The sequence below is a fragment of the Pongo abelii genome, chromosome 8, assembly GCF_028885655.2.
Source record: "Pongo abelii isolate AG06213 chromosome 8, NHGRI_mPonAbe1-v2.0_pri, whole genome shotgun sequence".
NCBI classification, from domain to species: domain Eukaryota; kingdom Metazoa; phylum Chordata; class Mammalia; order Primates; family Hominidae; genus Pongo; species Pongo abelii.
Window position 1 is genome coordinate 69,891,160 of NC_071993.2, and position 17,258 is coordinate 69,908,417.

Here is a 17,258-nt window from a genome sequence, read left to right on the forward strand (position 1 = left end):
CCTAATAATTAGTCTGTATGAGTCAGATAAGAGCAGGAGCTCAGAATTCAGCTGGATAGGTTTGAATCCTAACTTACTGCGTGATCTTAGGTAATTGACCTAACTTTTCTGAGATGACATTGTCTTGTCTGTAAAATGGGGATAATAGTAGTATTTATGGCATAGCATTGTGAAAATAAGATGACATAAAGTGTCTAGCATAGTGTCTGGCCCATAATAAGTACTCAATACATTTTAGATAGTATTAATTCATTTATTATTCATTATCTTTAATGAATAAAACACTTTGAATGGGGACTGAGTACAGTAGCTTCACTTTGGGAGGCCAAGGCAGGTGGATCACTTGAGGCCAATATGGTGAAACCCCATTTCTACTAAAAACAGAAAAACTAGCCGGGTGTGGTGGTGCACACCAGTAATCCCAGCTACTGAGGAGGCTGAGGCACGAGAATTGCTTGACCATGGGAGACGGAGGTTGCAGTAAGCAGGAATCACACCACTGCACTCCAGCTGGGTGACAGTGGGAGACTCTGCTCATACAAACAAACAAGCTTTGTTCCCGAGTAGCTGGGATTACAGGCGTACGCCACCATGCCTGGCTAATTTTTGTATTTTTAGTAGAGACAGGGTTTTGCCATGTTGGCCAGGATGGTCTTGAACTCCTGACCTCAGGTAATCCACCAGTCTTGGCCTCCCAAAGTGCTGGGATTACAGGCGTGAGCCACTGTGCCTGGCCAAAAATAACCACATTGAATGGGGCCAAAAGATTAATTTTTGCAAAGAATGCTGTGTTCCATATGTGACTCACCTGAAGTGCCCAAATCTGAGTCTGCTTGTGGATTACAGTGCTCCACTTGAAGTCATACATTATATATTTCAGATGCTGATTTTATTCCAAGAAAAAGGTGTAATAACAAAAATTTAGTTGCAGATCTTATGGTTGGATATTCCTCTTTGATTTAAAAAATGAAAATGAAAAGTTTATCAGCTAAAGATTATAGTTAAAATCAGCAGGTTCTATATAGCAAGTCTAAGTATTCTAATGGCACTTATATTAATACCCAGACAGAAATATAAGACACAAAGCAAGCCTACTAAGCAAAGCATCTGACTAGATAAAGTAGAAAAATTTGGCAGGTTCCAACCCTGAGGTGTCAGAGTTTATTGCTAATAACTCAAGTTGATTGCTTGGCTAAACAGAGGGCTTTAAACAAATAAATTTTTTGGTTCTAATTAAACAGAAACCCTAAACTGTTAACAGTATTCATACTTTATTAATACAATAATTACTAAAACGTATCTTAGTAACTAGTATTATTTACTTGATAACTACTGAACATGTGTCGAATGGGAAGAGGAGATCATCACCACATATTCTTTAAATGTCAGCTGCTTTCATAAAAGAAAGGGTTGATGTTGTTTTCTGTGTCAACAGAATGAAATGAATCAATTCTGGAAAGTCTTCCTTTCCTCTTTGGAATTTATCTTCATTCATAGAAACTGTATTCATAGGTTTTAAATTCTTTCTTCTTAGACTGTAGTACTATTACTTGGAATGATTGAGCCACTAGACTAAACACCTGATACTGGTGTTTATACACGTAAAAGATAGGAACAAGGTAAGATAATTAGACATTTTTCCATTGTCCCCCATATTGCAGGGACAATAAACTTCTTATAGGAAGCATAACTAACACTCAGAAAAGTATGCAAATCATAATGTAAAGCCTAATGGGTTATCGTAGAAGGAACACAGCTTGTAAACATCATGCAGGTCAAGAAATAAAACATTGGCCGGGTGCGGTGTCTCACTCCTGTAATCCTAGCACTTTGGGAGGCTGAGGCAGGTGGATCACGAGGTCAGGAGTTCAAGACCAGCCTGGCTGGTTCAAGATATAGTGAAACCTCGTCTCTACTAAAAATACAAAAAAAAAAAAAAAATTAGCTGGGAGTGGCAGTGTGCGCCTGTAATCCCAGCTACTAGGGAGGCTGAGGCAGGAGAATCTCGTGAACTTGGGAGGCGGAGGTTTCAGTGAGCCGAGATAACACCATTGCACTCCAGCCTGGGCGACAGTGTAAGACTCCCATCTCAAAAAAAAAAAAAGGAAAATAAAAAAGAAGTAAAACATTACCAGCACTCCAGGAGATCAACCCCATGGCCCTCCACTCTCCATAAAGGAAACCATTTGATTTAACGTAGATTAGTTTTGCCTGTTCTACAACTTCATATAAATGGAATCATACTGTGTATATTCTTTTGCATCTGGCTTCATTTATTCAACATCGTATTTGTAAGATTCGTTTGTATGTATATATTCTTTGAGTAAATGTCTTTTCAAATCCTTTGCCCATATTTTAATTGGCTTGTTTATTTATTTATTTTTTTATGTTTTAGAGACAAGGTCTCCCTCTGTCACCCAGGCTGGAGTGCAGTGGTGGGATCATAGTTCACTGCAGCCTCAAACTCCTGGAGTCAGGCGATCCTCCCACCTCAGCCTCCCAAGTAGCAGGGACTACAGGTGTGAGCCACTATGCCTGGCTAATTTTTAAATTTTTTTGTAGAGACGGGGTCTCAAACTCCTGGGCTCAAGCAATCCTCCCTCCTCAGCCTCCCAGGGTGCTAGGATTACAGTTGTGAGTCACCACACCTGGCCCTTCTTATTATTGAGTAAAAGTTCTCTATATTTTCCGGATAGGGGTCCCTTTAAGATATATGGTTTCAAATATTTACACTCATTTTGTGGATTTCTGCTTTCTTGATAATGTCCTTTGAAGCACTGAAGTTTTAATTTTGATGGACTCTAGGTTATCTATTTTGTATTTTTCTTGCCTGTATTTTTGGTATCATATCTTAAAAAATATTGTCTAATCCAGAGTCAAAATCTATGCATATTTTTTTCTAAGAGTTTTATCATTTTGGCTTTTCCAATTAGGTCTTTGATACATTTTGTGTTGCTTTTTGTATCCAATTTCCTTCTTTTGTATGTGGAAATCCAGTTGTTCCAGTACCATTTGTTGAAAAGGTTGTTCTCTTTCCAACTGGTCACCCAGGTCTTGGCACCCTTGTTGAAAAATCAGTTGACCATAAATGTAAGGGTTAATGTTCTGTTGATCTGTATGTCTGTCCCTGTGCCAATACCACATAGTAGTTTTGTAGTAAGTTTTGAAATCAGGAAGCACGAGTTATCCATCTTCGTTGTTCCTTCTTTTTTTAATTCAAATATATATATTTTTTCAGCCTTTTTAATTCTACATATTTTTGTAAGCATCCCCCCAATTCTTTTTTCATAGTAAATCAGACTATAGATGAAGCATTTCAGACCTTTTGTCAATCATGTCAAGTGTGAGGGGAAGTCTTTTGTAAGTCAGCCAAGTATTTCAAAATAAAAAGCTTTTCCAAAAGTAAAGGCAGAAGACCCCGCTGTGAAGGCGCTGGTTGGCGCGGAAAGGCTTGCAAAGGTGTGTAGGGAAGTCCACCGGTTACAGGTGTAAGGTGAGTTTAACCTACGGCGACCAGCTGGCCAGGAGCACCCCAAGGCAGACGAGGATGTGGGGCTTCGGCGCATGGCTGCCTGCAGCCATCTCGCCCCAGATCCCGGCCCAGGAAATGCAGGTTCGGGCTGGGGTGGATGTGTGCGCCCCAGGGCCCCGGCACCCAGGGGACCAAGGGCTTCTCCCAGGTCCTTGGAACGGCAGAGTGGCTCCCAGGAAGGATGCTCAGCTGCAGGTGGGGTTCCCTGCTCCCAAGTGCCCTGGCCGGGGAGGGATGGCGCACCCCACCCCGTTCGCCCCTGTTGTTCCTTTTCAAGATTGTTTTGGCTGTTGATCTTTTTCAGTTCCATATGAATTTTAGGATTCGCCTGTCAAATTTCACGAAAAGGCAGCTGGGATTTTTTTTTTTTTTTTTTTTTTTTTTTTGAGATGGAGTCTTGCTCTGTCACCCAGGCTGGAGTACAGTGGTGCAATCTTGAGTCTCAGCTCACTGCAACCTCCGCCTCCTGGGTTCAAGCGATTCTCCTGCATCAGCCTCCCAAGGAGCTGGGACTACAGGTGCATGCCACCACGCCTGGCTAATTTTAGTAGGGACGGGGTTTCACCGTGTTAGCCAGGATGGTCTCGATCTCCTGACCTCGTGATCCACCCACCTCGACCTCTCAAAGTGCTGGGATTACAGGCGTGAGCCACCGCGCCCAGCCTTTTTTTTTTTTTAGTAGAGACAGAGTTTCTACACGTTGGCCAGGCTGGTCTTGAACTCCTGACCTCAGGTGATCTGCCTGTCTCGGCCTCCCAAAGTGCTGGGATTATAGGCATGAGCCACCATGCCCGGCCTGAAATTGTTTTCTTTATTTCATTTTCAGTTTTTTTTTTTTTTTTTTTTTAGTAAAGATGAGGTCTCACTATGTTGCATAGGCTGGTCTTAAACTCCTGAGCTCAAGCAATCCTCCTTCCTCAGCCTCCCACAGTGCTGGGTTTATAGGCATGAGCTACAATGCCTAGCCCATTTTTAGTATTTTATAACCATAGTGGATGGAAATATAATTGATTTTTATATTGACTTGTATCCTGCAAGCTTGCTGAACTAAATTTATTAGCTCTAATGGGTTTGTGTGTGTGTGTGTGTGTGTGTGGATTCCTTAGGATTTTCTATATATAAGATTGTATCTTCTACAGATACAGTTTTACTTCTTCCTTTCCAATTTGGAAGCCTTTTGTTTTATTTTCTTGCTTAATTGCCCTGGTTCAAACCTCTAGTACCATGTTGAATAGAAATGATGGGACTGGACATCCTTATTAGGTTTTGTTGTTAAGGAGAAAGTGTTCGGTCTTTCACCATTAAATATAATATTAGCTGTGGGGTTTTCATCAGGTTAAGGAATTTTTTTTTCTTTTTTTTTTTTTTTTAGATAGGGTCTCACTTGGTCACCCAGGCTGGAGTGCAGTGGTGCAATCTTAGCTCTCTACAGCCTCGATCTTCCTCCTGGGCTCAAGCAATTCTCCTGCTTCATCCTCCTGAGTACCTAGGACTACAGGCAAGCGCCACCATGCTTGGCTAATTTTCATATTTTTTGTAAAGATGATGTTTTGCCCTGTTGCCCAGGCTGGTCTCAAACTCCTGAGCTCAAGCAATCCACCCACCTCAGCCTCCCAAAGTGCTGAGATTACAGGCATGTGCCACTGAGCCTGGCTGAGGAAGTTTCTTTTTGTTCTTAAGTGGCTTTCTTTTTTTTTTTTTTTGTAAAAGGATGTTGGATTTTGTCAAATGCAATTTCTGCACCTTTTGAAATGATTGTTTTAGTTCTTATTGTATATCATGTTGATTGATTTTTGTATGTTGAACCAGCCTTGCATTCTTAGAATAAATCCCACTTGGTCAAGGTATATAATCTTTTTGTATATGTTAAATGATATTTAATGTATAATAAATTTAAACCTTTCTTTGCCCCAACAGAAAATGATCCACAGTCTATTTCTTATAAACTGTTCCGGTGACATATTTCTAGAGAAGCACTGGAAGAGCGTTGTGAGCCAGTCTGTCTGTGATTATTTCTTTGAAGCTCAAGAGAAAGCTGCTGATGTTGAAAATGTACCACCTGTCATTTCAACACCTCACCACTACCTCATCAGTATCTACCGGGATAAGCTCTTCTTTGTATCTGTCATACAGACTGAAGTGCCACCTCTCTTTGTAATTGAGTTCCTACATCGAGTTGCTGACACTTTTCAGGTTGGTTATCTATCATACCTTTCTAACTTAAATGACCCAAGTTAACTGAAGGGGAGACATGATTATATTATTTAATTACCCAGGTTTTGATGTCTACTGTCTGTCTCTTTCTGTTTGAGCGTAAATTCATAAACCCTTTTCTATGTGGTATACAGTTACACACATGGCTGCTCTATTCACTATTTTTTATATGTATTACAGATTGCAGTTGGCTCTCCATATACATGGGTTCTGCATCCATGAATCCACCCAACCTTACATGGCAAATATTTGAACAAAAAAATCGAACTGAACATGTACAAACTTCTTCTTCTCATTATTACTTAAACAATACAGTATAACAAATAGTTACATAGCATTTACACTGTGTTAGATATTACAAGTAATCTAGAGGTGATTTAAAGTATATAGGAGGATGTGTATAAGTTATGTGCAAATACTATGCCATTTTATGTCAGGGACTTGAGAATTGTGAATTTTGGTATCCACAGGGGATCCTGGAACTAATTCCCACAAATACCAAGGGATGACTGTATATCATCAGGAAACAATGATGCCCTCCACATACAGTTCTCTCAATGGTCTCAAGATTTTCATTGGTTATGAACTCTTCTATATTTACATTTTATTATTTTCTCTTGTCTTGCTGAATATACCAAATAATTTAAGCTTATCTGTATGCATTTTGGGATAGTTAATCAGGGTGAATGAAGTTTATAGCTCAAATTCCAATTTAATGTTTCAATACTTTCTGGTATAATATGTAATAGGAATTAAATTCAATCTAGAAATATCAAGAAAATATTGAGGAATAATGTTAGGACTATAGAGGGGTTTTTTTTGTTTGCTTGTTTTGTTTTGTTTTGTTTTGTTTTGTTTGAGACGGAGTCTCACTCTGTTGCCTAGGCTGGAGTGCGGTAGCATGATCTCGGCTCACCGCAACCTCCACCTCCCGGGTTCAAGCAATCCTCCCGCCTCAGCCTCCCAAGTAGCTGGGACCACAGGTGTGCACCATCACACTCAGCTAATTTTTGTATTTTTAGTAGAGACAGGGTTTCACCATGTTGGCCAGGCTGGTCTTGAACTCCTGACCTCAAGTTATACACCCGCCTCAGCCTCCCAAATTGCTGAGATTACAGGCATGGACCACCATGCCCGGACTATAGAGGGTTTTTCCCCCCGCTCTGTTTTATATATGTTCAGCATCTTAAGCAATGAATTATGCTACTCTAAGTTTATTCTTCAGGACAAAAAGTATTTAGCAAGCCTTTCTTTGTGCCTTCCATTGTGTGATATTTTGTGTGTATTTTGTCAGGACTACTTTGGTGAGTGTTCAGAGGCTGCAATTAAGGATAATGTGGTCATAGTATATGAACTCTTAGAAGAAATGTTAGACAATGGATTTCCACTGGCTACCGAATCTAACATTTTGAAAGAATTGATTAAACCACCAACAATTCTACGCTCTGTTGTCAACTCTATTACAGGTAAGATGAAAACATACTTTGCTAGTAACTGAGCAATTAAAACTTTGTAAACAACTCATTATTGCTCATGATCTGACATATTATTAAGGTAGTACAATTTGGCCATAATTAAAGTTACTGGTAAAGTTAAAATGGATGTACTATATATTTATTTTCATGGAAAGAGGCTAGACCTTAAGTGATAAAGAACTTTTGGTTATTACTCTTTTTTTTTTTTCTAAAACACCACAACAATATTATTACCATTATTTAACACTACATACTAAGACTGAATAAATTGTTCCAGTTATTCCTAAAGAAGCCAGTATATGAGCCCACTTAGAAGAGAATTTAGTCCATTTATAGACTGGCATTTTAATATTTAAAATAGCATTACGTAACTGGTATGCTGCTACTCTACAATTACTAGAGAATAGAAAATTTAAGACACTTAACCACACAGTACTACAGTCTCCTCCAAGTCTTTGTTTTTATGCATGCAGAAGATGTATTAAGAAAAAATAGGAAATAGTTTACTTATGAGATCTCATGCATTGTGGGCCTGTACTTGCGTTGTAAGCTTCCAGCTGGGTTTAATTCTTGAATGTAGCTAGAAATTAGGCACATCCAGATGCCAATATTCTTTCGAAAGCATTAAAGTCTTTTAGACAAAGATTCCTATGAAATGTTATATGCCACTCCAGCTCCACTGTCCACCATTGTAAACCCCTGTCCAGTGCCTTGACCTAAAAATGAGGTGAGAGAGGCCTATAAGAAAAAGATCATTCAGCAGCTCTTTATTCATCCTCTGTGTAAGGATGAATGTTAGGAGAAATTCAAAGAAAGATAAGATGGCGTGTCTGTGCTCCTAAAACTTAATACTCTGAATGGGACATTGGAAAAAAAATTAAAATAAGTAAATAACTGTGTAAGACTTTAAAAAGCAATTCCATACTTCACAGATAATGTAATAGCATTGGAAAATAAATACACATGGTGTAATGTTAAATTGAAAAGTCAGCACAAAACTGAAAAAAATTATTCTTATATATAAATACTCACTCAGACAAAAAAGTATTTACAATGATTATACCCAGCTAAATACAGATTATCTTTATTTTTGCTTTATACTTTCTAATTTTCCAAAATAAACATGTATTTTATAGTCAGAGAAAAGTTACTAAAATATATAAAGCAAAACATAACAGATTCATAAGGCAGTGTATTACAAAGTTCAAGAGAATGGTTCCATTAATGAAGTAATCCCTCCTGAACTGTGGTGGGTGGCCACCTTGGAGAATCAGTAGAATTCAGGAAGTGAGGGAGGAATAAGAGCATTCTCCATAGGTGGAACTGTATGAGAAAAAAACACACATGAAAGAGAAAAACCTAAAGTTTTATTAATCCCCTTAGCAGAAGCAGAACTGTTTTTCAGTTGAGAAGTTAGAGATCAAATTAAAAAGTAGAGAAAGTCCTTCAAAGCTAGGATAAATATTTAGCTTTTATCATAAAGCCAGTGAGCAAACATTGAAGGTTTTTGAGCAGGAAGATAACATGATTATAGGCTGCAGGTAGGAACACCAATCATAAGTAGACTGCAAAATTGTAGATACAGTATGATTGCGACTATATTTTAAAGTGCAATTAAAAGCCAAAATTATCAAAATAGAAAAAAATGCAACCTTCTGGTGGTGGAAATATTCAAAGAAATATACCAAAATGTTAATATTATATTAAAATGTTAATACCATAATATTAACAAAAATGTTAATGGTAGATATATTTTGTTAGTAAGAAGACAGGTGTTTTTCTTTAAACCACCTTTCTGAACTCTACCTTTTTGTTGTTGTTGTTAAGTATGTAGTACTTTCGAATGGGAAATATAAATTAACCAAAATATTGAGTAAGTCACAGCTCAAAGATATGTGTTTTGGACAACCAGACTTATTTTTAGGCATGTGTCAGCTTACCAGGAAATTAGCCAGATACTGAATACTAGCTATATTGCAGCCACATGGGTATGCTGACCTTAAAATAGGAAAAGGCCAGATTCCATTTACTCCACTGAGGCCTGCTTGGCAGCATCTCGTGTAAAATAAAGTTAAGTACTGAAGGGTCTAGTTATAACTCTGTATTCTCACTGGAGACATTTTATTGGCAGAAGGTTTTGAAACAACCAACCTCTTTTTTCATCAGTGGCAGAGATTCTGTTGTTGAGCCACTGGAATTAGATTAGGTTACTGTTAACACACAGGAAGCAAAAGATAAGTAAATAAATTTAACCTGGTTTGGCAGGTAGACAGAGGGCCACATGGCCTATAATTCTCTTCTAGATATTTGATCATGTTGGTATGGATATGTCTGACAATTCTAGTGACCATCCACAACTTCATTAAGAAAAATCCAAACATTGAAGAAGCAGCTTTTTTTTTCCTAGTAATAAATTTTCTCATGACTGTTTTACACATCAGCTTTGCGTTCTCCTTTTTTGGTTTCTAGGCAGTAGTAATGTTGGAGACACACTCCCCACTGGGCAGCTGTCCAACATACCATGGCGTCGGGCAGGGGTAAAGTACACAAACAATGAAGCCTATTTTGATGTTGTTGAAGAAATAGACGCAATTATAGATAAATCAGGTAATTGTGTGCATGTCATCTTATTTGGGGAAAAACAATTCATCTGACACAGATGAATAGAAAACTGAAGTCCTGGCCGGGCGCAGTGGCTCACGCCTGTAATTCCAGCCCTTTGGGAGGCCAAGGCAGGTGGAACATGAGGTCAGAGTTCGAGACCAGTCTGGCCAACATGGTGAAACTCTGTCTCTACTGAAGATACAAAAAATTAGCCAGGCATGGTGGCGCACACCTGTAATCCCAGCTACTCGGGAGGCTGAGGCAGGAGAATTGCTTGATCCCAGGAGGCAGAGGTTGCAATGAGACAAGATCACGCCATTGCACTCCAGCCTGGCTCTGTCTCAACGAAAAAAAAAAGAAAGGAAAAGAAAATTGAAGTCCTTTGGCAGTATGGTTTCAGTGGAAAGGCATTCATTATCTGATGATTTTTAAATCTGTTTGTTAGTTTATTTATTTATTTATTTGAGACGGGGGTCTCACACTGTTGCCCAGGCTGGAGTGCAATGACATGATCTTGGCTCACTGGAACCTTCACCTCCTGGGTTCAAGCGATCCTGCTGCCTCAGCTTCCCAAGTAGCTGGGATTACAGGCATGAGCCACCACACCTGGCTAAATTTTTTTTTTTTTTTTTTTTGAGATGCAGTTTCACTCTTATTGCCCAGGGTGGAGTGCAATGGTGCAATCTCGGCTCACCGCAACCTCCGCCTCCCGGGTTCAAACAGTTCTTCTGCCTCAGCCTCCCGAGTACCTGGGATTACAGGCATGCACCAGCATGCCCAGCTAATTTTGTGTTTTTGGTGGAGATGGGATTTCTCCATGTTGGTCAGGCTGGTCTCAAACTCCTGACCTCAGGTGATCTGCCCGTTTCGGCCTCCCAAAGTGCTAGGATTACAGGCGTGAGCCACCACTCCCGGCCCTGGCTAATTTTTTGTATTTTTAGTAGAAACGAGGTTTCACAATGTTGGCCAGGCTGGTCTCGAGCTCCTAACCTCAAGTGATCCACCTGCCTTGGCCTCCCAAAGTGCTGGGATTACAGGTGTGAGCCACTGCACCTGGCCCATAAATCTGTTTATTTTGCCCATAGGTTACATATAATTTTCATAACCACTAGTTGAGGTCTGCCAAACATGTAAATCAGAACTCATAATGCCTTACTTTAAGCCAGTTATTACCCTATGTACCTCTACCCCTTGCTATTTATTCCTTCTAACATTTATTGAAAATCTACTATATACCATGCTTTTGCTACTACATTATGTGCAGTACTTCTGGTAAAAGCCCCTATCTGATTATTTTTCACTTTCTTTCTTTTTTTTTTTTAAGTACAGGGTCTTGCTGTTTTGCCCAGGCTGGAGTGCATTGGTGCAGTCCCTGCTTACTGTAGCCTTGACTTCCAGCTCATGTGATCCTCCTACCTCAAACTCCTGAGTAGCCTATAGTCCCAGCCAATCAGGAGGTACACGCTACACGCCACCATGCCTGGCTAACTTTTATTTGTTTTTTTTGTACAGACAGGGTCTCACCATGTTGCCCAGGCTGGTCTTGAACTCCTGGGCTCAAGCAGTTTACCTACCTCAGCCTCCCAAAGTGCTGGGATTACAGGCATCAGCCACCACACCCAATCTAATTACCTTTTTAACCAGACAAAACAATAGTACTCTATAAGAATCGTAAAATTTTATTATTAAAAATAGTAGCCGGGCATGGTGGATCATGCCTGTAATTCCAGCACTTTGAGAGGCCGAGGCAGGCAGATCACTTGAGGTCAGGAGTTTGAGACCAGCCTGGCCAACATGGTAAAACCCCGTCTCTACTATAAATACAAAAATTAGCTGGGCATGGTGGCAGGCGCCTGTAATCCCAGCTACTTGGGAGGCTGAGGCAGGAGAATTGCTTGACCCCGGGAGGCAGAGATTGCAGTGAGCCAAGACTGCACCACTGCACTCCAGCCTGGGTGACAGAGTGAGACTCCATCTTAAAAAAAGAAAAAAAAAAAAAAAAAAATCTAGTCCTTCCCTTACATTTATTTTACACATAAGGAAAGCCCAGAAGGGTTAAGTGAACTGTTCCAGGTCACACAACTTGTTAATATGTAATGATTGCTTATTGTGCATTATAGTCAATATCTTCTCTTCCATGAGTCCCCTTTTCATTATAACATTCCATCTTATAGAATAATAGATTTTTGCCAGGCACAGTGGCTCACATCTGTAATCCCAGCACTTTGGGAGGCTTAGGCAGGAAGATCACTTGAGCCCAGGAGTTCAAGACCAGCCTAAGCAACATAGCGAGACCCCATATCTATCAAAAATTTAAAAGATTAGCTAGGCATGGGTTCCTTAATCCCACCTATTCAGGAGGCTGAGGCAGGAGGATTGCTTGAGCCCAGGAGTTCAATGCTGTAGTGAGCTATGTTCACACCACTGTACTCCAGCCTGGATGGCAGAGGGAGACCCTGTCTCTAAAAAAAAAAAAGAGATATCTTTCTATTATGGATCCTATTTCTTAAAAGTTAACTTAGTCCATTTCATAATACACTTACCTCATTTTAAAATTCTATTGAAACCGGGCGCGGTGGCTCACGCCTGTAATCCCAGCACTTTAGGAGGCTGAGGCAGGTGGATCACGAGGTCAGGAGATCCAGACCATCCTGGCTAACACGGTGAAACCTCATCTCTACTAAAAATATAAAAACTTAGCTGGGCGTGGTGGCAGGTGCCTGTAGTCCCTGCTACTCGAGAGGCTGAGGCAGGAGAATGGCGTGAACCCGGGAGGCGGAGCTTGCAGTGAGCCCAGATAGCGCCACTGCACTCCATCCAGCCTGGGTGACAGAGCAAGACTCCGTCTCAAAAACAAAATTAAAAAAAAATAAAATTCTATTGCAAATGTTTTTGGTTTGTTTGTTTGTTTTATTTTGTTTTTGAGACAGGTCTCACATTGTCACCCAGGCTGTAGTGCAGTGTTGTGGTCTCGGCTCACTGCAACCTCCACCTTCTGGGTTCAAGCGATTCTCCTGCCTCAGCCTCCCAAGTAGCTGGGACTACACGCACACACCACCACGCCTGGCTAATTTTTTGTATTTTTAGTAGAAACGGGGTTTTGCCATGTTGCCCAGGCTGGTCCCAAACTCCTGAGCTCAGATAATCCACCCACTTCGGCCTCCCTAAGTGCTAGGATTACAGGCATGAGCCACTGCGTCCTGCCAAATATGTTTTAAACTCATATCCAGTCATCTTACAGGGTTGGCTCCATAAAGGAGACAGTTTAATTTTCCTTAGAATTAGCATATTCTGGCTGGGTATAGTAGCTCACAACTGTAATCCCAGCACTTTGGGAAGCTGAGGTAGGCGGATTGCTTGAGCCCAGAAGTGTGAGACCAGCCTGGGCAACATAACAAGACCCTGTCTCTACAAAAAAAATACAAAAATTAACCGGGCATGGAGGTGCATGCCTGTAGTACCAGCTGCTTGGGAGGCTGAGGTGGGAGGATTGCTTGAGCCCAGGAGGTTGAGGCTGGCTATCATAGCACCACTACACTCCAGCCTAGGTAACAGAGCAAGACCCTGTCTCAAAAAAAAAAAATTATATTCACAGTGGCATACCTGTAGTCCCAGTTACTCTGGGGACCAGCTGGGACTAGCTAGTCAGACCTTATTTCTTATAAAAAAAGAATAATTACCATATTCCAACCAGAGTTAGGTATGGACCTTGTCCCCTGACCTGTTAATAGAGATGTAAAGCTTCAGTAAATCTGACACCCAGAGGGTATCTCTATTATTCTAGATGTAGTGATTGTTGGGCTAGGTGTCATGGCATGCACCTATATTCCCAGCTATTTCGGAGGCTAGGGCAGGAGGATTACTTGAGCCTGGGAGTGAGGCTGCAGTGAGCTATGATCGTGCAACTGTACTCCAACCTTGGCAACAGAGCAAGACTCTGTCTCTAAAAACAATAAATAAATAAAAATAGAAAGATACAGTGATAGCTCTAGTTAAGACTCATATTCCATTGATGTTATCTTCCTTTTTCTTTCTTTCTTCAGGATCTACAGTCTTTGCAGAAATTCAGGGGGTCATTGATGCTTGCATTAAACTATCTGGAATGCCTGATCTCTCCCTTTCTTTCATGGTAAGTTTTATTCTCCTGTTTTATAGCCTAATACATGTGAAGTACTAAATGAAATGATAAATATTGAGATAAGTTTGCATCTTAGATTGCAAAGGATTGTCTCAGATATATTCCTAGCAGAATTTCCCAAGACAGCCCCTTACATGATGAGCGTGGTCTTTGTGGAAAGGCTAAGGGAGGTCTTTGCCTGAGTGTGCTAGAAGGGGCTTAAGATTGGCTGGCTGGCTGGCTTCTGCAAATATCCAGTATCATTTTTACTGAATAATTATTTGCTTTGCTGATATGAAAGGACATTGGTCTTTTGTATCATTTTAGAGTCAGCATGATATACTGCTAGGAACAATTAAGAGAACTGACTTCTGGTGTTGTCACCAGTTTGTTCTGACCTTAAGTCCTCTGAACCTCAGTTTTTTAATCTGTTAAAGGGAAATAATACTACTTGCCTTTTCTCCTTTATAGTTATTGAAATTCAAATAAAATAATGTACACAAAATATTTACAGACTTTAAAGCATTGTGAAACTATAAGGTTGTGTAGATGTGGTCATAAACTCTTCCATGACTGCTTTGTCTTCAGGGAACATATTAATTTGTCAAGGTATCTGAGTACAGTTCCCATATTCATTATAGTCTATGAACACAACTGTCTTCTGTTTTCCTGGCAGAACCCTAGGCTTCTGGATGATGTCAGCTTCCACCCCTGCATCCGGTTCAAGCGTTGGGAATCTGAAAGAGTTTTGTCATTTATTCCTCCAGATGGAAATTTCCGACTCATATCATACCGTGTCAGCTCACAAAAGTATGTTGATGCATCAGCCAGAATCTGCCATCATACATATCAAGTAGAACTCACCTTTCCCTGTTTCTTCCTGACAGTTGAGTACTTGAGGTCATCACTGCTCACTTTAACCATAGCTCACCAGGAGACCCAGTGAGAACTAGTGAAAATACGCACCTAAAATAATCAGTATACTTTGAATGTATGAGTGTAGAGTGGTACTAAGTGAGACTAGAGTAAAACCTATAGCCAAGAGCAAGCAAACCATACATAACCTGGGCAAAAGTTATGGTACCGGTCCTTTGCAAGGTTATGCATGGTCAAATTATGGCACTGGTTCTTTGCTCAGGTTATGCATGGTCCATTTTGCTCTGCTTCTGACAGCTGAGTACTTTGCAAGCAGAGCAAAACGGACCATGCATAACCTGGGAAAAACCATGAACCATTGCCATAATCTTACCATAGTCTGTAGACTTTGTGGCTAACAAGGAGACAGACCTACCTGTAGTTCGTGAGGACATTCCCCAACTTACCTGCTTCAAGTACGTCTTCTCTGCATTGAGTTTTTAAGGAACTGTTTAGCATTGAGGGGCCGGATGCGGTGGTTCACTCCTGTAATCCCAACACTTTGGGAGGCCAGTGTGGGCAGATCACTTGGGGTCGAGAGTTCTAGACCAGTCTGGTCAACATGGTGAAACCCTGTCCCTACTAAAAACACAAAATTAGCCAGGCATGGTAGCGTGTGCCTATAATCTCAACTACTTGGGAGGCTGAGGCATGAGAATCTCTTGAACCTGGAAGGCAGAGGTTGCAGTGACAGATCACACCACTGCACTACAGCCTGGCCAACAGGGTGAAACCCATCTCAAAAGAAAAAAAAAAATTTAGCATTGGGGATCGGAGTTATAGGTAGTTTGTTTCTTGAAAATACCAGAAGTTATTTGAGTAACATCATGACAGGACTCAAAAACAGAGAAATTATTTCTTGGCTCTTTTCTTTTTTTTTTTTTTTTTTGAGCCGGAATTTGGCTCTTATTGCTCAGGCTGGAGTGCAATGGTGAAATCTTGGCTTACCGCAACCTCCACCTCCAGGGTTCAAGTGATTCTCCTGCCTCAGCCTCCCAAGTATCTGGGATTACACGCATGCACCACCACGCCCGGCTAATTTTGTGTTTTTAGTAGAGGCGGGGTTTCTCCATGTTGGTCAGGCTGGTCTCGAACTCCAGACCTCAGGTGATCTGCCCACCTCAGCCTCCCAAAGTGCTGGGATTACAGGCATGAGCCACCGTGCCTGGCCTGTTTCTTGGCTCTTATCACATAGGAACTGTTTTCATTTATATAAAACATATTTTACAGCGGGATCGTAATTCATTTTAAACTGGGGCCATTTGTCCCAATTTTTTTTTTTTTTTGGTTTGTTTTATGTTATTTTGTTTTGTTTGTTTGTTTTGAGACGGAGTTTCACTGTTGTCACCCAGGCTGGAGTGCAATGGTGTGATCTTGGCTCACTGCAACCTCTACCTCCTGGGTTCAAGCGATTCTCCTGCCTCAGCCTCCCAAGTAGCTGGGATTACAGGCACCTGCCACCGCTCCCAGCTAATTTTTGTTTTTTGTTATTTTTTTTTAGTAGAGAGGGGGTTTCACCATGTTGGCCAGGCTGGTCTCAAACTCCTGACCTCCAGTGATCTGCCTGCCTTGGCCTCCCAAAGTGCTGGGATTACAGGTGTGAGCCACTGCACCCAGCCGCCCCAATTGTTTATACTGTTATTAAACTTCAGATTGCTGTCTTGATTTGTATACAGTTCCCAGCACAGTGGTACCAGAACATTATGCTGTACTCAGCTCCCCCTTGCGTAGATGCTGAATCTGCAGTTCTAGAGGTACTGCCATCTTGGTATCCTTGGAGGATTAGTTGCAAAAATCAGGAGATGCTCAAGTCCCTTATATAAAATGGTGTAGTATTTGCATATAACCTATGCACATCCTCCTGTATACTTTAAATCATCTCCAAGTTACTTGTGATAGTACACTGTAAACACTGTGTAAATGATTGTTATACCATGTTGACTTTTTATTTTTATTGTTTTTTGTAGTTATATTGTTATTTTTTACTTTTTTTTTTTTTTTTGAGATGGCGTCTCACTCTGTTGCCCAGGCTGGAGTGCAGTGGTGCGATCTCAGCTCACTGCAATCTCTGCTTCCCAGGTTCAAGCGATTCTCCTGCCTCAGGCTTCCACGTAGCTGGGACTACAGGCATGAGCCACCATACCCAGCTAATTTTTGTATTTTTAGTAGAGACGAGGTTTCACCATGTTGGCCAGGCTGGTCTTGAACTCCTCGCCTCGGCCTCCCAAAGTACTGAGATTACAGGTGTGAGCCACCGCGCCCAGCCCTAGCTAATTTTTGTAGAGACGAGGTTTCATCATGTTGGCCAGGCTGGTCTCAAACTCCTGACCTCAGGTGATCCCCTCCCACCCCCAGTCTCGGCCTCCCAAAGTGCCGGGATTACAGGCATGAGCCACCACGC

General features: G+C 41.0%; 1 protein-coding gene across 6 annotated transcripts in view; it reads left to right on the forward strand.

Moving 5' to 3' along the window:
* AP3M1 (adaptor related protein complex 3 subunit mu 1) overlaps window positions 1–17,258 on the forward strand; it is a 29,321-nt gene that overhangs the window by 7,253 nt on the left and 4,810 nt on the right. For 4 of the 6 annotated variants that reach the window (XM_063727166.1, XM_024253131.3, NM_001133541.1 and 1 more), the window contains 5 exon segments: window positions 5,450–5,725; window positions 7,041–7,212; window positions 9,691–9,828; window positions 13,869–13,954; window positions 14,619–14,752. In XM_063727166.1, coding sequence (XP_063583236.1) covers window positions 5,450–5,725; window positions 7,041–7,212; window positions 9,691–9,828; window positions 13,869–13,954; window positions 14,619–14,752 — 806 coding nt within the window. 6 annotated transcript variants of the gene reach the window in all.